Source organism: Leucoraja erinacea, chromosome 2 (genome assembly GCF_028641065.1).
Source record: "Leucoraja erinacea ecotype New England chromosome 2, Leri_hhj_1, whole genome shotgun sequence".
NCBI lineage: Eukaryota > Metazoa > Chordata > Chondrichthyes > Rajiformes > Rajidae > Leucoraja > Leucoraja erinaceus.
The window spans coordinates 118,798,015-118,825,017 of NC_073378.1; the positions used below are offsets into that span (position 1 = coordinate 118,798,015).

Below are 27,003 nucleotides of genomic sequence, written 5' to 3' on the forward strand. Positions count from 1 at the left end.
CCATGTATACCACTTTGATGGAGGCATAATGGGCAATGATGAATCAGAGCACAGAGATTGATGATCTGTCTTGAGTCCAGCACATTTATGCAATCATACCCCTCCCACTGTGAAGCGCGGAGGGGCATGGTGTTGTGCGCGGTATCGGGCGGCGCTGCAAAATTTTGTAGCGAACAAAATCTTTGCACGCCACCGGCCTGGACATATAACTGACGGCCAAAGTGGGACAGGCCCAAGACCCTGGCACGACGCAACGTCTCACCTCCAACAGCAGCAGAAGCAAGCAAACGATCGCCGTGCTCGGCCTGGGGCTCAGGGCCGTTGCGGTCCAGATCCGCCCCCACTTCTACCTCCAGAGCGGGGCCAAGGAAATTGAAGATAGACACAAAATGCTGGAGTAACTCAGCGGGACCGAAAGCATCTCTGGAGAGAAGCAATGGATGACGTTTCGGGTCAAGACCCTTCTATCACCCATTGCTTCTCTACAGAAATGCTTCAGCATTTTGTGTCCACCTTCAAATGACGTCACGCGCTCCAAACGGTTTTGCGGGACCATCGCGCCTCAACGCGACCACGAGGTCGCATAATTAGCGTGCCAAGGCCACGCAAGTGGGACAGGAGTTTCAGGCTCTTGAACCACCCTGCAAAACTCTACCACAGCAATAACCTTGCATAAGGTTGCACGATACACTTCAATTAATAAGCTTGTAAAGCCAGCGCAAGTAAGAATTTCATTATTCTGGTCTCAGTGAATATGACAATTACACTCTGGAGTTTTGGTTCATTTTTTTTTCTTTTTTTTTTAAACTTGGTAGTTCAATTTTCTTTGCTGTTTCTGACTGCTGTATTTCTATCATTTTAATATATATCATTTATAATATATATCATTTATAATATATATCATTTATAATATATGTATATTATTATTTATAACATAGAACTAGTGTTTATGAGTGATCGATGTTCGGTGTGGACTCGGAGGGCTGAAGGTCTTCAATGCTGTATCTTTCAATAAATTAATACTCACTTCCAGGGACAACCCAGATGCTTTCTTCCAAGCTCTAAAATACACTTCAGCTACCAGGGGCATTATGGACCTACAGGAAATATTAGATCAAAAGCTTAGCCATTTCAAGTTAAATGTTGCACCAAGAAAAATATTGAAAAGATGAAATAATTGTCAATGCCTGTGCCCCAATTTAATAACACTTATTATAGCGTTTCAAACTCAAAATTCAATTCATCGGAATTTCAATATGCAACTTTATAAAGTCACATGGATCATCCAGACTTCACTACAAACAGCCAAACCATTTTAGCAAAAACACAGTATCATGGTTTCAGATAACTCAGCAGTCATACGTAATTAAAAGAGAATTCAAATATCCTTACAAGAAAAGTTGGCATGCTTTTACCTTCCAGACGCACAGTGTAATTGTCAGAGGAAGGGAAGCATAATTGCTATCTCAGAAAGAACACATGTTGTGAGTTCAAGAGAGTTGAGAGCACATTACATTCCCACATTTGAGGGGTTGCATCTCTGGAAACCAGTCCATAACACAAGAAAATTGGTGTTTATTTTGTTTCCTCATCTAAATATCATAGGTGTGGATTTATATTCCAATCCAATTTTTCTTGGTAGTGCTTTGTGAATTCTGTAAGGGTGATTTTCCATTACAAAACTGCAATAATGCGAGGGTACATTGTCCAACATTTTTTCCTAAATGTAATTAACGTTTAAACAGGTCACATAAATTCAAATAATGGATGTGTTTATTTTTCTGGACCAACCAACTTTTTCCTGAAATGCAAATATGATCAGTGTTACTAGCTTTGCATATCTAAAACAACCCCTGAAATATCTAATATAACAAAGAATTTCACAATATCAAAAACCTGGCTAAATAACTCTGAATATTCAAACACATCACCTAATTTTAATCGCTACTCAACACGTTGGCAACTCCAAAAATAATCTGTACATACTTAGGAAAGAAACACAACTGGTTCTTAATTGTCCCATGGATCATTTTGATGAATTCCACATCCCAGCAGAACAAAAAACTTAGAAAACGCCTTCCCTAAAAAGAAAAAAAACAGTTTAAGTGTACAAGAAAAGCCACTGTACTATATATTAATGTTACATTTCAGAGCAACTCCAAAAGCAAAACATTGCTCAAGTACATGTGCAAAATATGTATTTAAAACTGTACACTATTTTAATTCATGTTAATGTCTTTCCACACCAGTTGTAAACGCTTGCAATATTTTTATATTTAACTCAAATACCATTTAATAACTAAATGCAAGGTGTGAAGAGCTAAAAGAGATATTTTAAATTTGCTACTTAAATAGCTGCCCATCCTTTTGATAGACGGGTTATCAATTTATATTAGGTGAATGACAAACACACTTTAGGCCTAATTCCACTGAACAATAAAATCCAAGTATCATGGTGAAGTCAGTGGGGAACAATGCATCATGTGACAATGAGAATTCCGAGGCATTCACTCTGTTTTAAGTACAGGATATTACCCATTTTAAAGCCTGTTTTTTTTTAAGTTTGAGGTCATATGCCTGCTGCATACAATTTAAGTGCGAGATGCTGGAATTAATGCCCTTAAAATTTTAAATGTTAGTCATTAATATGTGTACAGGGAATACTATTGATATACATCTTTCTTTACATTCATTGCACCATCAAATTAATAGAAACATAGAAAATAGGTGCAGGAGTAGGCCATTCGGCCCTTCAATATGATCATGGCTGATCATCCAACTCGGTATCCTGTGCCTGCCTTCTCTCCATACCCCCTGATCCCTTTAGCCACATGGTCCACATCTAACTCCCTCTTAAATATAGCCAATAAACTGGCCTCAACTACCTTCTGTGGCAGAGAATTCCAGAGACTCACTACTCTCTGTGTGAAAAATGTTTTCCTCATCTCGGCCCTAAAAGATTTCCCCCTTATCCTTAAACTGTGATACATCTTCTTATAATGCATCAGTGTCACTCATGTTTCCTTTTTAAATATGAAGTGTCTAACAAGTTGTTACACAGAACCCAGCCCGTCTTAGTTCTATGATGGAAGAACCTTAGACTGGAGTCCTTCCCCACAAAGTCTTTGCAGTGGCTACACCAAGCTTCAGTCCATTCCTCAGCATGTACTTCTGCATCATATGACATGCCAGACAGCAACGTCCATGACTGAATTCATTACATGAAGTGGGGGAGAGGGACTGATATAATTGCTCGGAGAGCTAACAAAAAGTACGAGTTGAAAGGCCTTCTTATGTCATAAGAACTTGCTAAGCATTTAACGCACCATCCCCCAGAACAGGCGTGATTCCAACAGTGTGTTTAAGAAAGAACTGCAGATGCTGGGAAAATCTGAGGTAGACAAAAAGCTGGAAAAACTCAGCGGGTGCGGCAGCATCCATGGAGCGAAGGAATAGGCAACGTTTCGGGTCGAGACATTCTTCAGACTGGTCTCAGAGCAGCGTCAGCCGCTTCTGAAGAAGGGCCTCGACCTGAAACGTCACCTATTCCTTCGCTCCATCGATGCTGCCTCACTTGCTGAGTTTCTCCAGCTTTTATGTCCACCTCCAATCCCGGCAGTGAAGCCCTGACACAAAAAGTGCATGGTCGTGCCGGCGGCTTTGCGCAGGCTACGGTACAGCCAGAGCTCGGCAGCTCCGCCATTGCGGCCACCAGCACAGGCCTCCTTGCGTCCCTGCGTCACCATGTCCGGGCGCTGCGGCCTCGGGAGGAATGAAGTCGGGGGGCCCGATAAATACGGGGGAAAAAAATACGCCTGTGGGCCGGATGATTTTGGGTTAAGGGCCACATTCGACCCGGGGGCCGTAGGTTGTCGACCCCTGCCCTAGAACTTACAACCACAAAGGTTTTACTCAAAACAAATTTAAGGTAGCCAATGGTTCATGATTCCATATGTGTGTTTTTACGATACTGGGTACAAAAAGTGTAACATCATACACAAAATTGAAGTTCACAAATAAATAATTTCAACACGATTCAGATTAATCAAAACCGCTCACAGCGGCAGTACATGACAGGGAGAGATAGTTCATTAAGTTTGAGAACATTTCATTAATGAACAAAATTCCTTGTGCGTTTTTTTACACTTTATGTTTGGTGTCCACCATAACAACCGTTATATGAAATTTGGAAAGTCATTTTTTTCTAAAGCATGAGAGCTGATTTCTTCACTTTTGCTGTTTTTCAACATACAAATGTACTTTCTCACTATAAACATGGAGTATGTGACCAAACGAGCAACATTCCTGTTAGCTACTGAAACGTGCGTTACGCAGTGTCCAAGGGTGGACACCAAAATGAAAGTAGCTCCTGTTTCTGCCAGTATTTTTTTTTGTAATTTCTTTTTCATGTTTTGAAGAAACTTTATGGATGTAATTGTCCATACATAATAAGAGACTGCAGATACATAATTTGATGGAAATATAGCTACTGCAAAATGCTGGCGTTATGCGTGTGATGGTGGACACCAAAAATATTCACTAATTTTGGCATGCAGCAGCTTTTACAGAATCTTGATATTCAGGTTACATTCTGCTCATAATTTTATTATCTATTGAGTTCTTCAAACTAGAACATTTTCAATCTCCTTGGGAAGTTCTTTGGTCTTAATTTACCATTGTGGTGTAACGGTGGTTACTCTAAAATAGGATGGACACCAAGTGTAATCATCGTTACACTCTTTGAAATATGGCCATTCAAAGTACGTAATGCCAAATTCATCAATGATGCTGTGAATTTAGTGTGAAACATGTATCTCTGCAAAGCAACAAACTTGAAAATGTTTTGAATTATAATGAAATTAATGCAGAAATTGCCTCTATTTCATGGTGTCAAGAATAAGGGGTAAGCCATTCAGAACGGAGATGAGGAAAAACTTTTACACACAGAGAGTTGCGAGTCTGTGGAATTCCTTGCCTCAGAGGGCAGTGGAAGCTGGTTCTCTGGATGCTTTCAAGAGAGAGCAAGACGGAGCTCTTAAAGATAGAGCAGTCAAGGGATATGGGGAGAAGGCAGGAACGGGGTACTGATTGTGGATGATCAGCCATGATCACATTGAATGGGCAGTGCTGGCTCGAAGGGCCAAATGGCCTACTCCTGCACCTATTGTCTATTGTCAAAGCATGTCACATTTTTGGTGTCCTAAAAAATGATATTTTTGAGATATAAACTGGTTGAATCAGGGAATTAATTTAATTCCAAACTTGATTTTATCTCTACTATCTCTTGCACATTTGAGTAACAATCCCTGAAAAAATTAACACCACACTACTTTAAACAGTGGAGAAGTTACATTTTTAATGTTCTTTGCTGAAATCTTTCCAGGATTGTAAAAATACACATATCCTCACCATTTATAAATAACTTTAGTAGCATCAGTCACTCTCTCAGTGCTACTCCTCTACAAGGAGATTAGGTGTAATAAAGTATTCAATAGTCTCTTATTCAGGTAGCAGCACACAAAGGACAATACAAAATAAAAAGTGAAAAAAAGGCAATTTAGCTAAGTTGGTATTCTAAAACTCATCAAACCAATGAAGAAATAACCGTGGTTTATTTTTCTCCGTAAGCCGCAGCAACTCAAAAAAAGGGAGCCAACTCTGAAAAATGTCGTTAAACATTTTGGATATTCTTTGCCTCCAACATCTGTCAATCCATCCACTGGAATAGTCTGATACTTTTACATTCTAAAATTTTTAAAAACACACAAAGTGCCGGAGCAATTCAGCGGTTCAGGCAGCATCTCCAGAGAACATAGATAGGTGTTTCATGTTGGGACTCTTCTTCAGACCTATCCGTACCAGGAACATGCCTAACCCTGTCCTCCAGAGATGCTGCCTGAACCATAGTTACTCCAGCAATTTTTATCTTTCATTGTAAACCAGTATCTGCAGTTCCTTGTGTCTATGCAATAAATAAAGTTTAGTTCCTTCAATACTGCTATACAGCTCCTCCATCCTAATGCTGACTTTAGCTAATGAATGCCACTGCATACCTGGTGGTGATGTTCCTTCAACTTAAGAACTTAAGGATTGATGAAAATGAGCAATCAAAACTGAACTGAAGATTACCATACAATATGAAAGAGGTAGAAGAGCTGTCGGCATTACGTGAGTAAAATGGCTGGGGATGACATAGAAAGAATGCAAGGGCAGGAGCAAGAAGATTGAGCAAAGCATTCATTTTTCAACAGGAAAAGATTTTATAGTTGTACAGCATGGAAACAGGCCCTTTGTCACAACTGATCCGTACTGACCAACAAACTAATCCCATTTAACCCTTTGCCTGTGTTTGGCCCATATCCCTCAATGTTTCTTCTTCAACTTCCCATAGTATTCTGGGATACACCTGATCAGGCCCTGGAGACTGTTCTACTTTCATACATTTTAAGACAACCAGCACCTCATTTCCTGTAATGAAGACTATAATAATAATAATAATAACTTTATTTATAAAGCACTTTAAACAACTGCAGTTGCCACAAAGTGCTGTACATGAGAACTCATGGACAAGAAGTTATTACAAACCATTAAAAACCGTAAAACAAAGGACTATAAAACAGTAAAAATTAAAAGACATTAAAAGCCCTAAAAACAGGAGCAATGTATCAGCGAGTGTCGAAAGCCAGAGAATAAAAATGAGTTTTTAGGGTGGATTTGAAGATCCTCATTACATTCATTAACATTCCCAGTAACCCTGGTCTCCATCCATGCTGAAAAGAGCAGAGAAATCATTATTGAGGGTCTCACCCATCTACAGCTCCACATGTACATAGCCACTTTGCGGGCTCCTATTCTCTCCCTAGTTATTCATTTCCCCTTAATATACATAAAAACACTTTGGGTTCTTTTACCTTATCTGCCAAAGCTACTTCATAACCCATTTTTACCCTCCTGGTTTCCTTCTTAAGTATGCTCCAGCATCCCCTAAACTCCTGTGGGGACTCATCTGATCCCAGCTGCTTGCAAATCAAATGAATCCCCACAGGGGTTTAGGGGATAAATTATAAAGTTCCCTACCCATGCTTTCTTTTTTTCTGAGGAGAGACTCAGTACATCTTATAATTTAAAGTTCACTATTTATGCCAGCTTTGCCCTTCATTCTAGTAGGAACACAAAGACCTTGAATTATAAAAGCCTCCGATTTGACGAACGTCCATTTGTAAATAAGTTCCATGAATCCACTTTTGCAAGGTTTTATACCGTCATAATTTACATTGCCTATTTTAAGATTTTAACTCGAGAATGGTTCTGTACTTTTCCATAACCATTTAATAACTACTATAAATGTGGTCACTTGTCCCAAAGTGTTCCCCTACTGACTTCTCAATCACTTCAAACATCCAATTTCTCAAGAGTAAGTCATGCTTACCCTGGTAGGGCCCTCTGTATATTACCTGAAGAAACCTTTCACTGTCTAAAACGCAGTCAATAAGACCGAAGAAAACACTATCACAGGGGAAATTTGTTAATTCTTCAAATTAGTTGAAGATTTCCACAAGCTTCACACCCTGATGGAGACGAGTACATAAAATGTTCATGAAGAGGACTCATGGACAATCCAAAATGCAACACCCAAGTTCAAGAACCTGTTGCAATGGAGGTCAAGATCAGATGGTCAGACAATTATTAATCAGTCCTGCTATGGTGTATGTTTTGGTGTTTAAAAAAAAAAACTATTTTATAATTCACCAAACAATAAGCAGAATGGATATTCATTATTGCCTATTGGAAAATTGCGGGCAGATGTGCATTCTGGCTTGAAACAACTTGTAATCATGTAATATTGCTTCCTTCACTTACCTCTTCATTTTTTAGGTGAGCAATACTCATGAAGCACTGAAGCAAAACATCCTTCACTTTGTTGCTGGCTTCAGAATTGTAATCAAAACTTTCCAAAGCTTGATGGAACTGCCACAGTCGAACTATATCAGCCTTCCGCGTAAAAACAAAGTAGAACAGAAAGCAATATTTACTTATTTTACTGGTGGAAGAATCAAGAAAGATTAACACAGAGAAAATTTAAGCAGCCTTTTATGTGATGAACAAAGTGAATGCATTGTGAAAATGTTGGCACATCAAGGATCATTTGAAATAAAGGCAACACCATAAGGTCACGAACTTCCGATTCAGATGAGTTTATTGTAACATTATTCAGGGTGCAATGAAATTCCTGGTTCACATGGTGCTCAGAGTATGTAGTGTGCATGATGATAGATACAGCAATAAATACAACAAATGCAAAAACAGAGGAATGGTCAAAGAGTGTAGTGGAAAGAGAGCACAATAATAGAACAACTAAATGAGGTAGAGTTATGAGTGAGTGTATGTGGCAACACCTCTGATAGGGATGAGAAAGAGGCGAATGTTTCAGGAGCCTGACAGTAATGTTTACATTTATTTCACATTATATGAATCATAATACTTTAAGCAATATGCAAAAATTTAAAACAAAGAAAATTGGGGGACGATTCCAGAGTCCAACAGTTAAAGAATAGAACAGAAACATGGGAGAAAATAAGTGCAGCATAAAAAATGGGATTAATTCAATTATGAAAAAGAAAAACACAATAATTAAAAGAAATTGCTTGAAAGAACAAGAGAAAAAACACCAAGCAAAGAAAGAACAAATTTATCGGAACCAAGTCGAGAAAAGGAGAACAATAAATCATAGGAAAGGAAATAGCTAGCCAAGGACTTATCTTTCCTCCATAACAAGAATGATCATATTGAAGATGTTCACGTGTTGTACAAATACTCAGTTAATATTTAAATATTCAGTTTAATATTAGTACAAAAGCGATGGTTGCCAAATCTAGCTCCGTCGTCTGCTGCACCCCGTCACCTGACCACACAGATCCGCGTTGATTAGTCGGCCCAGATCAAGCCAGTTCACGCGAGAGTTCGAGCTCGATAACGAAGGTTCGAGACCAAAGTGGCTCGGCCACAAGATGGCGCCATGAAATCAAATACGTTTTAATTCCCAATGTTATTATTTGTTTTAGTCCATAAAGATGGATTAATTAAATTGTGAACACGTGAAACATTAAAACCGCAGTGTTCGATTGTCACTGCTACCATTGACATGTTATTACAGAATTCATTTTAACGGCAAATCAATGCTCTTAATATGGAGTATCAGTACTGTAGTTATTTAATGAGCAACATTCACAACTATACGTTGGATTTATCCAGGTTTTACTTCTACAGTCGGTCTTATACATCACAAATTTGGTCAGGAGATATTTCAGTTGAAATTTTAACGTTAATCTGAAGTGGGAATGATGGAAGCAGCTTTTATCAATAATTTTTTTTAAAATCTGGTGCGTACAAACTGGGTATGTTCATTGCTGTTCACACCACGTACATCTAATCTGAATGTTCGGTAATGTGGCGTTTTGACACCTTTAAACATATTACCAAAAGAACATTTGCTGCAGTTATGTCCTTTGGCCATCTCTTGGCAGTTAGTGTCATGTTTAACCAGTCAGATCGGTATAATCAGTTTTAACAGCTACTATCAAAAAATGCCGTTAGAAATTTCCTTGTAACCTGTATATTTTGTCATGGATAAATTATGTGGGAAGCGAGTGTGTTTCTGTACTAATAGCAATAACGACCCATGCTGTGGCCATGTCATGGTAATTTTTGGTCCTTCACAGAAAACATGCTTTTATCAATCCGTAGTGTGCATGGTTAAGCATATATGTTATCATGGTCCAGGATTTATTGACACAGGTTGATCATACGCTGAATAATCCAACCAAATTTTTGTTTGGAAGTGGAAAGAACTAATAGAAATGACATTCATTGCAATGTGTAAAAAGAGTTGAGATACTGTATTATAATTTTGCTGCATGTCATTGTGGAATATATCATGTCTTGATTGATGAATATGTTTAGTTTGTGACTTTATTTGAAGCAGAAATAATATGTGAATGCTTCATTGAGCATAATTCCGACTGGTAACTACGCACTTCGTCCAAGCACATTATCGCATGCGTCATTCAAACCGTCTTAAATGACCACCTAAACTGTCATTTGGCAACCTTAAAAGCTGCCAAAAGTTAAGTGAGAGTCTTGGGTGAGGGCATGCGCGCAGGTCGCGGGGTAGGTAACCGAGAGCGGGACGGTTTCCGGCCATCTCATGAATCCGTCCACAATGGTGAAGAGGAGGGTGCGGCAGCGGTCCAACGATGTTGACGTGGATGTGGTCGAAACGCCGGTGTGACAGGGCGAAGTTCTGCAGCAGCGCCTTGATGTGTCGCTGAATCTCGGAGGTTTGATAGGGGATGCACGTTCTGGCCCAGTTGCCGACCTGTTTATGCAACCCGTGCCACAGGACCTTGGTTGCCATCAGTGCCTTTGTTGTCCGGATGGAAGGGCGAGCTGGGCCGTGAACCATGTCGAAAATCCGGCAGTGCTAGCAGCAGGGATGATGGCTCTTGGCTGTCCCGTAAACACGTAGCAGAGGAGTGCGGCGTCAGTGGGCCAAAATCACATATCCTTCAACATCAGGCCTGAGATGGCGGTGCGGTAAGCGAGCGTCTCCACATTCTCTCACAGGGCGACCACCACGGCCGTGTAGTCGACACCTGGGGCCAGAGCGTGGATGGCATTGATGGCGGTGCAGGACAACGCATCTGCAACCTGGTTGCTCTTGCCTGCGGTGTGCTGGACACAAGTCGTGTATTCTGAGATATAGGTCAGGTGGCGCTGCTGTCGGGCTGACCAAGGATTAGACACTTTGGCAAAGGCAAACTGAGTGGCTTGTGGTCGGTGAAAGCTGTGAAATCCTTGCCCTCAAGGAAGTAGCGGAAATGCCGGATGGCCAGGTAGAGAGCGAGGAGTTCCCGGTCGAAGCGCTGTATTTCTGCTGGGGGGGGGGTTCTCAGGTGACGACTGAAAAAAAAAAGAGGGGCTGCCAGCCTCCCTGGCGTTGTCGAACGCGGTCATGGCTGCGTCATCCAAAACAAACTCTTTCGGTTTGTTGGCCATGGGCTTGAATAGAGGGGTTGCATGATCCTGGCGGCTGCTGGAACGAAGCGGTGGTAGAAGTTGAGAGTTCCTTCACCGTAAAGGGCTTGGCATACTTGCGAATAACCTCAACCTTGGTCGGGTGCGGGACCATTCCGTGCTGGTTGATGTGGTGGTCGGAAAAGTTGATGGGAGGCCAAACTACCACTTGGCAAGGTTGATGACCAGGCCATGCTCTTTGAGCCTCTGGCAGAGCTGCCAGAGGTGTGCGCGGTGTTCCTGACGAGAGCAGCTGGCAACGAGGTTGTCGTCGAGTAAGATGAACATGAAGTGCAACCCTTGGCCCACCGTGTCCATGAGCTGTTGAAAAGCTTGGATGGCGTTCTTGAGGCCGAGAGGCATGCGCAGGAATTCAAAGAGCCCGAACAGAGAGCCGAGGACCGTCTTGGGGATGTCGACTGGGTGGACCGGAATCTGATGGTAGCCCACGTACTAGGTCAATCTTGGAAAATACATTGGCACAGTCCAGGTTTGCCATGAAGTCCTGGATGTGATGGATAGGGTGTTGAGACCTCGTTGAGACGGCGGTAGTCCCCACAGGGTCTCCAGCTCCCAAACGCTTTGGGGACCATGTGAAGTGGGGATGCCCACGGGCTGTCTGTGCTGAAACCCAATGTGTTCTTGAGGAGCGTCTTGATCTTTTCGTACTTGTTGTGGGCTGGTGGCTGGCGAAGGTAATCGATGAGGAACCTGGCAGTTTCCTGGTCCAGCTCACTAACCACGTAGCAGTAATTGGTGACGCAGCAGTTATCTGGCGGATGTGGAATTGTGCTTCGGATTGTTCAAAGCACACCTGGGGCTGTGATGTCCAGAAAGGGGTAGTTTGAGTGCAACTGCGTTCTGCTGATCTGGATTGTCTCCTCCAGGCATGATGAAATCCAAAAGAGGCAGTTTTGGATCGTTGGGGGGGGGGGGGGTCACCATTGAAAAGGTTTGCATGCTGTACAAACACTCATTGAATACTTAAACACAGTTTAATATTAGTACAAAAACGATGGATGCCAAGTGAAGTCTAGCTCTGTCGTCTGCTGCACCCCATCACCTGACCACACAGATCAGCATTGGTCGGTCCAGATCACACCAGTTCATTCGAGAGTTCGAGCTCGACAAACGAAGGCTCTTGGCCACAAGATGGCGCCACAATATCTATCTATCTATTGTCTATATATTTATCACTCTATCTCTATGTATATAAAACTAAAATGTATATATGTTATTATTATTATTACTACATAACTAAAACTAACATCTTGTTTGTTTGTTTGTACCTCTATTTGCACAAAAACGGTACATGATAGCGCTATGATTTTTGCCCCACCTTACTTACCTGTGTTTTGTGTTGTAAATGAAAGAAGTCTTGTTCAGATGGTATATTGTAAAGTTATTAACATTTTCTATTTAAATTAACTTAAAACAGCACCCACACCCACGCATGCGCAGATGGGGGAGAGGTCCCGTGCGTGTCTTTACTAGCGTACAAAATGGAACCCAACGGGTCCTGAGCTGCGCCTGCGCAGTTGGGGCCTTTGCAGAATTTTTATCGCCATCTTTTTTTAACAAAGGCGAAACAGATAAGATTTTAAAAGCAGTATTTTACTGCTACTCCGAGCCCGCTGAGATCCGCCACTGAGGCAGAGGTGGCGCCGGCTCCTGGGACAGTGAGAGCTGGGCGGGAGAGGCCATGCCGACCCGAGGTCTGGGCACTGAGCCTGGCTCTGAGGCCGACAGCACTGCTGGCACCGGGCACGCAAGAAGGGAAAGGAGAGGTACCCTCAAGATCCTGGGGAGGTGAGGAGGGAGATTGGGGGGGGGGGGGGGGAGGGAGGAGGGGGAAGGGGTACACAGGGAGAGGGGGGAAAGTGGGGAAGGTGAGGAGGGAGAGTGGGGTAGGAGGTGGAATAGAGGGAGAGGAGGTGGGAGTGGGGTAGGTAGAGAGAGTGGGGAATCGAGCAGAGAGGATGGCAATGGGGGAGGCGAGGAGGGATAGTGGGGGGGGATAAATGGAGGGGAGGTGTGGGGACGGTGGGGGATAGAGGGATAGGAGGGGGGTAGGGGGGAGAGAGGAGTTATGGAGGGAGGGAGGGAGTGACAGAGGGTAGGGGAAAGGAGAGGGAGGGAGAGGTGAGGGGAGGAGAAGGATATATTTATATATATTTAAATATTCAACAAGACTAATCTTCTGAACTATATATGTTAACGTACCGAGAATTTTGCCATTAGGCTTTTCTCCAGCAACATCATAAAGGCTGTTTTTCCCAGTTCCTCTTTTCCTTTTAATCCTTTGTCCCACCAAGCCTCGAACAAATGTTGGATGGCAAATGTCAACACTACTTGACTTGTCGGCAACACTGTCATGATGCCTAAAAAGTTAAAAAAAAGAAAATGAAACAGACCTCAAAAGATTCCAGATCTAATAGAGGGGCTTTGGTTCTAGCTACGCTTTCAAAGTATTGGAAAGATGCAGGTAATAACTTGGTATGCATATTGTTCATCCTTAATAACCTATTGCAAACAGAATTTTTAACTGCCTGTTGATTCACCAAGCAGGATTTACTTATCAATACCCTTAGCTATTCATAGGCAGGATTAGGGTTGCATAGCCACAGAGCTTTCAGAGTTGCTGCCTCATTGCTGCAGCGACAGGGTTTGAATCCTGACCTCCAGTGCTATGTGGCGTCTTGCGCATCTTGTGACTGTATGGGTTTTTGCCGAGTGCCCCAGTTGCCCCCATAATGCTAAAGATATGCTTGCTGGTAGGATGACTGGCCATTATACATCGCCCCTAACCTGTTGGTGAGGGGCAAAATCTGAGGGGAGGTTAGATGTGAAATTAGTAGCCATCTGCACTGCTCAGTGAGCTAGCGTTGACTCGTATTTGAATAGTCTAAAGGTCAATAAGATCTTGCGTTGTCCTTAACATAAAAATAAGTATGACATGCAGAGGTAAATACAAAATATGCAAACAGTAAAAATATTTTATAAAAGTGGTTCACACCCGACTCTTAGGAGGGCAATTATTTCTAAATGCTTTGAGTCAGGACACATTTCCTCCCCATTTACCACTAATAATCACTGTGGTCCACAGTATCAATATTAGGTTGGAATCTCTCGTCTGTCTAATCATATCTTCATCGAACAAGAACAAATTCCAGAAAGAAGGCCATGACAAAGTCAAAAATTCAAACCACCTCCCAATATCTGAAGCAGTTCATTAAAAGAGCTCATTGAAAATCAAGAATGAACCATCAAGAAATATACAGTACCCTCCATAATGTTTGGGACAAAGACCCATCATTTATTTATTTGTCTCTGTACTCCACAATTTGAGATTTGTAATAGAAAAAAAAAATCAAAAAATCACATGTGGTTAAAGTGCACATTGTCATTGTTAAATTTCTTATACAATTCGGTTTCACCATGTAGAAATCACTCTGATATAAGTTAATCATCATCTCATCTGTCCACAAGACCTTTTTCCAGAACTGTGGTTTTAAGTACTTCTTGGCAAACTGTAACCTGGCCATCCTATTTTTGCAGCTAACCAGTGGTTTGTATCTTGCAGTATAGCCTCTGTATTTCTGTTCATGAAGTCTTCTGCGGACAGTGGTCATTGACAAATCTACACCTGACTCCTGAAGAGTGTTTCTGATCTGTCGGACAGGTATTTGGGAATTTTTCTTTATCAGAGAGAATTCTTCTGTCATCAGCTGTGGAGGTCTTCCTTGGCCTGCCAGTCCCCTTGCAATTAGCAAGCTCACCAGTGCTCTCTTTCTTCTTAATGATGCTCCAAACAGTTGATTTTGGTAAACCTAAGGTTTGGCTGTCTCAGTTTTATTCTTGTTCCTCAGTCTCATAATGGCTTATTTGACTTTCATTGGCACAACTTTGGACCTGATGTTGATAAACAGCAATAAAAGTTTCCAAAGGCGATGGAAGGAGTGGAGGAAAGACTAGGTGCTGAGAGCTCTCTTGTACCTGCATTAAGGAGGCATTTAAACACACCTGAGCAATTACAAACGCCTGTGAAGCCATGTGTCCCAAACATTATGGTGCCCTGAAATGGGGGGGGGGGGGGGGGGGGGTCTATGTATAAACACAGCTGTAAATTCTACATGGTGAAACCAAAATGTATAAAAATACCTTTAATTAAATCTGACAACGTGCATTTTAAGCACATGTGATTTTTGTTTTCTATTACAAATCTCAAATTGTGGTGTACAGAGGCAAGTAAATAAATAAATGGGTCTTTGCCCAAACATTGTGGAGGGTACTGTATTGTGCTATCTATAGTATTTCACCAAATTGCAAACTAATGCAAAACAAAGAATTTCACTGTATCTCTAGGTATGCAACAATAAAGTATCATTATCATTTGTTTGCCTTCATGGCCATAATGGATGTAATGGTGTGTGAAAAAGAAAGATTGCTAATATCCAACCAATTTTAACTGAAAGCAAAAACCTGTAGACATTGGAAAAAACAAATAAAAGTGCTGCAAAGACAGCAGGCGAGAAATCATCCAAGAATGGAGAAAACATAGAAGCATAGAAATTAGGTGCAGGAGTAGGCCATTCTGCCCTTCGAGCCTGCACCGCCATTCAATATGATCATGGCTGATCATCCAACTCAGTATCCCGTACCTGCCTTCTCTCCATACCCCCTGATCCCCTTAGCCACAAGGGCCACATCTAACTCCCTCTTAAATATAGCCAATGAACTGGCCTCAACTACCCTCTGTGGCAGAGAGTTCCAGAGATTCACCACTCTCTGTGTGAAAAAAAGTTCTTCTCATCTCGGCTTTAAAGGATTTCCCCCTTATCCTCAAGCTGTGACCCCTTGTCCTGGACCATACAACATGCAACATACAGTGCATTCAGAAAGTATTCAGACCCCTTCACTTTTTCCACATTTTGTTACATTCCAGCCTTAATCTAAAATGGATTAAATTATTTTTTCTATCATCAATCTATACACAATACCCCATAATAAAAAGGAAAAACAGATGTTTAGAAATGTTTGTAAAGTAATTAAAAAGAAATAACTAAAATATCACATTTACATAAGTATTCAGACCCTTTACTCAGTACTTTGTTGAGGCACCTTTGGCAGCGATTACAGCCTCAGGTATTCTTGGGTATGACGCTACAAGCTTGGCACACCTGTATTTGGGTAATTTCTCCCATTCTTCTCTGCAGATCCTCTCAAGCTCTGTCAGGTTGGATGGGGTGCGATGAAGCACAGCTATTTTCAGATCCCTCCAGAGATATTCTATCGGGTTCAAGTCTGGGCTCTGCCTGGGCCACTCAAGGACATTCAGACTTGTCACAAAGCCACTCCTGCGTTGTCTTGGCTGTGTACTTAGGGTCGTTGTCCTGTTCAAAGGTGAACCTCTGCCCCAGTCTGTGGTCCTGAATGCTCCGGAGCAAGTTTTCATCAAAGATCTCTCTGTATATTGCTCCTTTCATCTTTCCCTCGATCCCGACTGGTCTCCCAGCTCCTGCCGTTGAAAGACATCCCCACAGCATGATGCTGCCACCACCATGCTTCACCATAGATATGGTATTGGCCAGGTGATGAGCGGTGCCTGGTTTGTTCCAGACATGATACTTGGCATTCAGGCCAAAGAGTTCAATCTTAGTTTCATCAGACCAGAGAATCTTGTTTAGGTGCCTTTTGGCAAACTCCAAGCAGGCTGTCATGTGCCTTTTGCTGAGGAGTGGATTCCGTCTGGCCACTCTACAATAAAGGCCTGATTGGTGGAGTGCTGCAGATATAATTGTCCTTCTGGAAGGTTCTCCCATCTCCACAGAGGAACTCTGGAGCTCTGTCAGAGTGACCATCGGGTTCTTGGTCACCTCCCTGACCAAGGCCCTTCTCCCCCGATTGCTCAGTTTGGCCAGGCGGCCAGCTCTATGAAGAATCCTGGTGGTTTCAAAGTTCTTCCATTTAAGAATGACGGAGGCCACTGTGCTCTTAGAGACCTGCAATGCTGCAAATTGTTTCATACCCTTCTCCAGATCGGTCTCTCGACATAATCCTGTCTCAGAGGTCTATGGACCATTCCTTCATATTCGTGGCTTGGTTTTTGCTCTGACGTGCACTGTCAACTGCGGGACCTTATATAGACAGGTGTGTGGCTTTCCAAATCACGTACAATCAATTTAATTTACAACTTGTGGACCCCAATCAAGTTGTAGAAACATCTCAAGGATAATGAATGGAAACAGGATGCACCGAAGCTCAATTTTGAGTGTCATAGCAAAGGGTCTGAATACTTATGTAAATGTGATATTTCAGTTATTTCTTTTTAATTTTCAAACATTTCATTACACCTGTTTTTGCTTTTTTATTATGTGGTATTGTGTGTAGATTGGTGATAAAAAAAGAAAATAATTTAATCCATTTTAGATTAAGGCTGTAACGTAACAAAATGTGGAAAAGGTGAAGGGGTCGGAATACTTTCTGTATGCACTGTAGATAGACACAAGATGCTGGAGTAACTCAGCGATCAGGCAGCATCACTGGAGAGAAGGAATGGGTGATGTTTCAGGTCGAGACTCTTCTTCAGACACATTTTGTGCCCTGCTGAGTTTCTCCAGCATTCTGTGTCTCTCCTTTGTGTAAACCAGCATCTGCAGTTCCTTCCTATTTGAAAAGCCAACGTCCCAGGTTAATGAGCTTTCCTTGCAACTCCAATAACAGGTTAGTGACTTGGGATATCAGCTGTACTTCTCTCTCAACAGATGCTGCCTGGCCTGCTGAATGCTTCTAGTATTTTATACTATTATTTTTAACCTATGCCTTGGTTGTTCAATATACAAAATCCTTGGTCTCACCTAACCAAATTACCTATCAAAATGGACTAAATTTAATAATCTGCTTTAAAACCCATGTTCAATCTCAGCAATTGCAAATTTCAAGGAAATTGAAATGGAAAAAAAACTGCATGCACTAAAACTTTGAAACGTAGCCTACTAGAAACACTCAACAGGTCACGCAACATCAGTGGGGGGAAAAATAGAGAGTTTATCTTTCAGATCAAGGACCCTTAATCAGAACTGTGAAAGAGAAAATGATAGTTTAAGTAGCAGAGACAGTAGAGAAGGCATAAATAAAACAGGGGATATAGATACCTTTGAAAGAGTGGCCTCTTGCTTGTCATTTTGATATGCTACTGACAAAGCTCTCTGGTTGACTTCAAGAGCCAGTTTGCAGACAATTAATCTTTGAGTAAAAGCCAATATAGAATACATATGTGAAACTTCTAAGATTATTGGGACTCACCAGACAAGGGCTATAGTCTGAAATGGCATCTTAAGAAATCTAATCTCAATTTATACCATTAAACTACATCTAAAGTTTAAAATTCCTTAAAGGCATGACAAAACCCTAATTTGTAGAATCATTAGGACCTTAAAATTTAAAGATTGCCTGAAAAAATACTTACCATTCAAAATAATAGCAATTTCTATTAGGTCACTGTAATCAACATTCTCGTCAATTACAGCTAAAGAGGCAGCAACCACTTCAGTTATACCGCTAATCACAGAGAGACTTTCTTTCTGAAGAAGAATGAAAACAAGAGAAGTTTTATTTTAGAAGTTTTTATCACCATTTAATTGAATTTCATTAACATTTAAAAGTATGTGAAAATATACAGGAGGTATAGATTGGGTAGACAATCAGAACCGTTCTCCCAAGGTGGCAATGTCAAAGACAGGAGGGCATAGTTTTAAGAGGGCAAAGTTTAGAGGAGATATACGGGGAAACGTTTTACACAGAGAGTGGAGGGAGCCTGGAAAGCACTGCCAGGGCTTTTTGGTAGTGGTAGATACAATAGTGGCTTTTCCAAGCATTTCAGATAGGCACACAATGATCTGGATCATGGTCAAGCAAAGGATATGAGTTTAACTTGGCATCATGTTTGGCCAAAGGGCCTGATCCTGCGCTGTACTATTCTATGGCCTATTTAATGCCCTTAAAAATGTATCAAGTCTTTTGAGTGTCTGAAAAAAACAAAACTGTAAGTATATACTTTTTTATAACCTCATGCACATCAGTAAACAGAAGTGCTTCAGTGAAGCAATGAAGTTTAGAAATTTAAATGAGGCAGTATATTAGCATTGCATAATGTCCATCTGTAGCACTGCACTTGGTGAATGCAATTTCAGTAATTAGTTTGGAAGGATGTGAGAAAATCTAGCTAGACTCTCTGGGAGAATCATCACCTTCTGTAAACACAAGAACATTTCAAATTATCCCAAAATAATACCCATCATCACTGGAAAGGAATAAATTATAATACAGAAGTCAGTGAAGGTTGGGATAAATAAAAAAATAAACTTGTGGTGCCTTCGCTAGGATGCAAAGTAAATATCGCTATACATCTCCTCACCAAATCTACTGCACCTTCCACTTCCATCTCATCATCACTGTCCCCATCAAATTGCTGCCAATTCTCCACAGGACTGGCTAACAGAACATCAGTCAGGAGAATCTTCAGTTGCTTCCACAGCAGCACTTTCTGATTCCGCGGGAACTCTTGCAGCAATTCATTCAGATCAAACGGATCAGAATTATTCTTCTAGAGGGAGGAAAATTTTAAATTAAATTAAGTGCATAATAGTTTTCTTGAGTGAGTCAATCACCTTAAAGCTATGGAAATCTCTCTCTCTATGAGGTTTCATTTGCTTTCTCTACAAACTCACGGAAGCAGACAGTGGACACCAGAAGTTCTTCATAACACCGAGAATGTTATTATACAAACATCCATGCCCAACCAAACCTCAGTCTCTCCAAATTAACCAGGTAGAGATGAACAGTTAATTACTATTTACCAGTCTGTCAATCAAATATATATTTTAAATTTCCTTTAGGTAAATTTTGATGAAATGGAACATTCACCCCCACCCCCCCTCCTCATCTTGATGGGCCTTAACATGTTGTCCATTTCAATATCTTCATAATTTATGAGTATTGCTTCCAACATTCTAACATTAAAGCATGGAATAATCTCCACCCTACTATAGTTACCCAACCAGATGCAACTAAATTTAAAGTAGCTCTTTCTTCCCAATAACCCTTTCTGGCTTAAGTCCTCCCTCCACCACCTCCAGTTTAAATTCTATTTGAAATATTTTGGAGGACCAAGAAATCAAGAACCAAGAACCATACTTCCACTCAATGTGAAAGCCCCACTATTTGGATAAAGTTATGACACTAACTAGAAATTTGCTTATTAATAAGATTTACTTTCTTCTATTCTCACAGCTTAGCTCCAAATGATTTTTGCAATTTACTAACCACTATGCCCTACAGATTATCTTCATAAGTTTTTCAGGTTATTGCTTTCACATATGCAACCAAAATCAGTTTGGGAATCTTTGAACGGTCTCCAACATTTGAATAACTCAATGCACAGAACTCAATGTGTGACCCAATTCGTATAATGGAACCTATTTATTTGTGGATAGGATCTTCACATTGTTGATTTGGATTGTACAGTTAAAATCTCAGTTTCCATCAGAACAATACTAAAATTGGCAATAAAAAAAAAAGGCTTATCATATCTGATTAGAACCATTTTCTGAAATTGAGCTTTGTGTTTTTGAACAACACAGGACAATGCAAATAAATAAATATATGTATCAAGTTTTGATGATCTGGAACATATTGCCTGAAGGAGACCAATGCTGACTCAATGTTAACTTCCAAAAAAAAATTGGAGATTTTTAAAAATCAGAAACAAATTGCATTACTACAGAGATATAACAAGGGAGCAGTACTAATTGGAAAGTTCCATCAAAGAGTCAGCACAGGTGAGGATAACTATCTTCAGTGTTTTATCTTTTGATTGGTTTAATCCAAAGTTTCTCAAGAGCAAGAATAATTGCCCAAGTTTCACAAATAAACTTCTGTTAAGAAATAATGCTCCTTTAAAAACAAAAAACTGCAGATTTGACCAGAAGGAATGCAGAATCTTTTCCAATCTTATTTCAGGTGTGCTAAATGTTCAAAATGGATAATTACATATTTAACAGTAATGCAATACATTATAAATGAAAGCAAAATGGTCACAAAAAGAGAAGTATGAAATCACTTGAAAAGAGAAAAGGTAATCGGCTAAGCAGTAACTGCAATGAGGCAGAGACCATATATTAGCAAGAACAATGCAGTGATAAAATGCCCTGTGAAACAGCCATTTTAATTATTCTATCTGTGAAGTACATGCACCAGCAACCACCTTTACAAAGCTGCACAAAAGTAACCTTACATGGAGCTGAATATAATTCAGGAATTCCTTCATGGAATCTTTACACACAAATTGCAGAAAGGATTTGCGATTGGACATGATGCCAACTTCACTGTGTCAATCAAAACGAACTCTGAGAAAAATGAAAAAATACATGTTATGGAGAAATTTAAGAAATTTAACAAATAATTTGAGTTTGAGTGCTCATCTAGATAAAAAGGTATAAATTAACAGCCAGACAATACAGCTTGCTGCAGCCTTACAGGCAAATTGAGTCAGTAACGCAACAAATAAATATACAATACAATAACCAATTATCAGTAATACGACAAAACCATACCATAATAGTGCAAACCGAAGTACGCGGTGCAATAATAGGGCTCTCACTTAACCTTTTTTCGCTGTTTCCAGACGGGCAACCTAGGCAGCTTTTTAGGTTGCCGAATGAGTTTATGTGGTCATTTAAGACTGCTTGCATGACACGTGCGATAATGTGCGTAGTTACCAGTCGGAAATATGCTCAATGAAGCATTCACATTCTGCTTCAAATAGTCACAAACTAAAGATATTCACCAATCAAGACATTATATATAACAGTGACATGCAGCAAAAATTATAATACAGTATCTCAACTCTTTTTACACATTGCAATGAATGCAATTTCTATTATTTCTTTTCACTTCCAAACAAAAATGTGGTTAGATTATTCAGCGTATGATCAACCTGTGTCAATAAATCCTGGAACATGGTAACATATATGCTCAACCATGCACACTACAGATTGATGCAAGCATGTTTTCTGTGAAAATTATCACGACATGGCCATAGCATGGGTCTTTTCCTCTTGAATCTTCAATCATCAATCTCTATTGTGCCCAGTCACAGCAAGGTAAGTTGATAAAGAATTGAATCGATCTGTTTGACACCTTTGGAGGTAGACACAAGAGGGGAACAATAGACACATAATATATCCCTTCTTCTCTAGGATTTTGTAATTTAAAAGATACTAGACCAAGTGCAGAACCGTTGGGTCTGCTCCCCCAACCCAATATTCCACCATGCACCCGTCTCCTCCAACAGAACTGAACCCGTTCCCAAATGTAAGATTCCAGCACTCCCCTGCCTCCCTCAGCAGTGGATTGAAAAAAAAAACTCCAATTGCACCTCCCCTGCCTGCTGCAGCAGTTCCAATTGCAATACCAATTGGCCCTCCCCCTCCTGTTGAAGCACTTGCTGTGATATCCCATTGAGGTGAAAAGTTCAGAGTGTTCCTGTCTTACAACTTTGTTTTGAAGTGTGTTGGAAGCTGATAGGAAGGAGCTGCGGATCAAAAGGCAGAAAGGCAGCCGGACGCCAGGCGACAGACAGACAGACAGACAGACAGACAGACAGAAAGTGTACTTTGATTTTCTTTTTCTTGTAACATACTTGCTACTGTATTATTATTATTTCCTGACCAGACATACCATACTTTTGAATGTACATACAAGATACATTTATTTGTCACATGTGCCAGTTGCACAGTGAAATGTGATCACCATACAGTCGTACAATAAAATAAAGAATACAACACACGATAGAGTCCAACATAAAACATCCCCACACAGCAGAATCAAAAGTTTCCCACTGTGAGGGAAGGCACCAAAGTCAGTCATCTTCCTCCAATGTCCACCCATGGTCGGGGCCTCCGGAGCCGCCTCCGGTGGGCAGCCCACCGCTCAGGCCCGCTCGCCGAGATGTTGGAGCTCCAACGTCGGAACGGGAGGCCAACCTCAGCAGCATAGGCGTCTAAATCGGCCGCTTCCCACCAGAGTCCGCAGCTCTCGACATCCCCAGGTCGCGGCGGGTGGAGATTCAACACTGGCGGCCCTCGGCAAACGGCCCCAGGGACTCCGCGATGTTGGAGCAGCGGCCCAACGCTCCGGAGCTTCAAACGGCGATCCAGGTAGGTATCGCCCGCTCCACGGTGAATCCAGCACCGCGCCGCCGCTGCCGAAGCTCTGGTCCGGTCCCCGGTAGGAAAGCGCTCTGATCCAGTGGTAGGCCGCGAGGTGGGGGGGCGAGGACTTGACTCTGAGAAATACTTGCATCCTCGCCAGGAAGCGACTGGGAAGCGGTTTCCCCCTTACCCCTCCCACACATAGAAAAACTAAAGAATCCCCAAACAAAACTGTTTAGACAAACTAAAATTTTTAAAAAGATAGGAAAAACTGACATGCTGCAGGCAGAGGTGCCTTCAATGCAGCGCCTCTTTAGTAGCCCACATGTTACCTCTTTTACTCTGTGCCCACTAAGATGAGTCGTGGAAGTAGGTGACTATTTCGAATCAATCATGGAACTTGGCAAGTGAGATTGCCTAGAAGGGCAATAAAAATGGCTGGAGTGGTTATTTATTTATTTTGGGGGGGTGGGGATCAACTTTAAAAGAACAGAACCTTTATATTTGCGAGAACTTGTGTAACTTTTCTGCTCGATATTTAAACTATCTGAAAAGTAAAGTCAGAGCTGTTCGAATACATCTAAAAGTCACTTTAATTGTCATCTGAGTCGCTCTTGAGCAGAGCATCCTCCTCATCTTACTTGTCACTGTCAGAGTGAGGTCCCGAGGCAGATGCTGCAGCTGGGTCTTCTCCCGTGTCAGGCCTCCGTACCCTCATCCCTCCTGCATGCCACAAGCTGATGGCTGGCCAAGGATCAAAGTCCTTGATGTTACTGGCATGCAGCATGATGGGGAGCTGGTCCATCACCTGGTCGTCCTGGAGAGAACGTCTGATGGTGGTCTTCAGCCAGCTGAAGCCTCGTTCAGCCTCAGCTGAACTTGCCGGTATGGTAAGGACGAGGTCAAGGAGAGTGCAGATGTTGGGTAGCTCTTCTGGTGTCCAGGAGCGGAAAAGATTGCAGAAAGTTGTGACCACTACCCAGTCCATCGACGGCTTTGACCTCCCCACCATCGAAGGGATCTATCGCAGTCGCTGCCTCAAAAAGGCTGCCAACATCATCAAAGACCCACATCATCCTGGCCGCACACTCATCTCTCCGTTGCCATCGGGAAGAAAGTACAGGAGCTTGAAACATCCAGGTTCAGGAACAGCTTCTTCCCCACTGCCATCAGGCTATTAAACTTGTCATCAAACAAACTTTGAACACTAATTATATATAAGTCTATGGTATATAGACACAGAGAACTGTTATCTCCTGTTCTGTATTATGTTTACATATTCTGTTATGCTGCAGCAAGCACGAATTTCATTGTCCCATCTGGGACACATGACAATAAAACTCTCTTCACTCTTGACCAAGAACACCATGCTGTATCACAACAACCCTTTCAGCAACATGGCTGTTATTTGGCACTGCACTGGAGCATTAGGGGGAGTTTCAATGCCCAAATTTTGGGGTGCGTTTCTGATGAAAAAGTGGGGCAGGACTGGTAAGAGAGAGACAGAGACAGACAGAAAGAGCAAGGACAGGGAGGGATCTGGACCAAACATGGGCAGGTTGCTTGGCAGTTTCTCTCCCCCTCCCGTGGGGTGAGGGATTTAAGGGCCTGTCCCACTTGGGCGACATTTTCGGCGACGTAGTGACATGCGGTGCTTCCCTGTCGCCCCAGGATTTTGGAATGTTCAAAATCCATGGGCGACATTTGGGTGTCTCATCATGCCATGCGCCCTGTCACACGCTGACGTATGCTGTCCTGCGGGTGACGCCTGGATAGGTTTAGGGACCAGAGATGGGCTGTAAAATATTCTTCCTTCAATGCATGGATTTTAAACATTAATATATAAAAATTAATATAATAAAATTAATTGTGCAAATGAAAAGATGTCTGAATCATTCAGCTTTATTTTGTATTGGTCCGCTTCCAGATCCAAATCACCGTCTCTAACCTTTCACTGGGATAGATTCAGTGAGGGTAGACTGAACTTCCCTCTCCCCTCCCCCCCCCCCCCGCCCGCATCCCTCCTTCTCCATCCCCCCCCCCACCCTTCTCCCATCCCCTCTCTCCCCCCCTTTCTTCCCATCCCCCCTCTTCCTCCTTCCCACTCCTCTTCTCCCCCTTCTCCACTTGCCCCCACCCCCTCACATCCCCTTCTCCCCCTCTTCTCCCATTTTCCAACCCCCCCCCCCCCCACTTTCCCTGACTCCCCCCATTTGTGGACCCAGCCTGTGACAGCTAGATCCCACTAATAGTACTGCACAAAGTCGACTCCACATTATCTGTTTTAGTAACATTGACTATGGGATAAATGCAGACTTTGGGATCAACACCCCCCCCCCATTCCCCCTCGCCTTGCTTCAAAATGGATGGTGGGTATTTAGACTCAGTGGCCGGAGCAGGTGGGTGCCACTGGTACATTGACAACATTGCCTGTACCCAGTTGAAAATCCGGCTGCCTCTGGGAGTTTAGAGAGACCATTGGAAGAGAGATCTGCCTCTGGGACAACTCGTGACCAACAGTTTAGTTCCCATGCAGAATATTGGGGGGTTCGAATCCAACCCGTGTCACATTTAGTTCAGAGATACAGTGCCCTTCGGCCCACGGAGTCCGCACCGACCAGCGATCCCCCGCACACATTAGGGACAATTTATAAATACCAAGTCTATCAACTTAGGGTTAGGGTTACCTCCCGCACTACAAAGGCGCACAGGTTTGTATAAATTGTCCCAAGCGTGTGTGGGATAGTGTGCGGGGGATCGCTGGTCGCAGGCTGGGTCCACAAATGGATGGTGGGTATTGGGGAAAGTGTAGGGGGGCGGGGGGTTTGGAGAAGGGAGGGAGAGGGGGAGGAGGGAGGTGAGGGAGAGGGGGAGAAGGGATGTGAGGGGAGTGGGGGAGTGGAGAAGAGGGAAGAAGGGAGGAAGAGGGGAGAAGGGAGGAAGAGGGGAGAAGGGAGGAAGAGGGGAGAAGGGAGAGAAGAGGGGAGAAGGGAGGAAGAGGGGAGAAGGGAGGAAGAGGGGAGAAGGGAGGAAGAGGGGAGAAGGGAGGAAGAGGGGAGAAGGGAGGAAGGGAAAGAAGGGGGGGGGAGGAGAGGGGAGAAGGGTGGGGGATGGAGAAGGAGGGATGGGGCAGGAGGGAGAAAGAGATGGACGGAGGGGAGAGGGGAGTTCAGTCTACACTCACTGAATCTACCCCTGTGAAAAGTTAGGGATGGTGATTGGATCTGGAAGCGGACCAATGCATCTGTAAAACTGAACAACAGACATCTTTTCATTTACACAATTGATTTTATTGTATTAATTTTAATATATTAATGTTTAAAATCCATGCATTGAAGGAAGAATATTTTACAGCCCATCTGTGGTCCCTAACCCTAACCCTAACATACCCCTAACCAGGATTCACCCGCAGGAGAGCATGTCATGAACTGCAAATTGTTCTGTTGCTGTTGTTCCCTTAAAGGGCCTGTCCCACTTTGCAATTTTTTTTGGCGACTGCGAAGCTTCAGTGACTGACGCCCGTAAAACCGTCACTGATGCTCCACAGTCGCCAAAAAAAATCGCAAAGTGGGACAGGCCCTTTAAGGGAACAACAGCAACAGAACAATTTGCAGCGGTGTTGCGCGCCAGTCCACTGTCTGAGCCGCTGGTTCACAAACGAGCAGCAACTCCACAGGGCAAGGCACGGAACAAGGATAAGGCAGGAGCTCTCTGAGAA

At 42.4% G+C, this 27,003-nt stretch overlaps 1 protein-coding gene across 1 annotated transcript in view; it reads right to left on the reverse strand.

Moving 5' to 3' along the window:
- Positions 1–27,003, reverse strand: part of ncapg2 (non-SMC condensin II complex, subunit G2) — a 71,360-nt gene that overhangs the window by 42,652 nt on the left and 1,705 nt on the right. Inside the window, exons 2-8 of the mRNA XM_055664553.1 lie at positions 21,368–21,479; positions 19,490–19,678; positions 18,542–18,656; positions 13,297–13,454; positions 7,861–7,992; positions 1,987–2,081; positions 1,028–1,097 (exon numbers count right to left, since the gene is read on the reverse strand). Of these exons, the coding sequence (XP_055520528.1) occupies positions 1,028–1,097; positions 1,987–2,081; positions 7,861–7,992; positions 13,297–13,454; positions 18,542–18,656; positions 19,490–19,678; positions 21,368–21,445 (837 nt within the window). The 5' untranslated portion in view covers positions 21,446–21,479. The remainder of the gene's footprint in view (positions 1–1,027; positions 1,098–1,986; positions 2,082–7,860; positions 7,993–13,296; positions 13,455–18,541; positions 18,657–19,489; positions 19,679–21,367; positions 21,480–27,003) is intronic.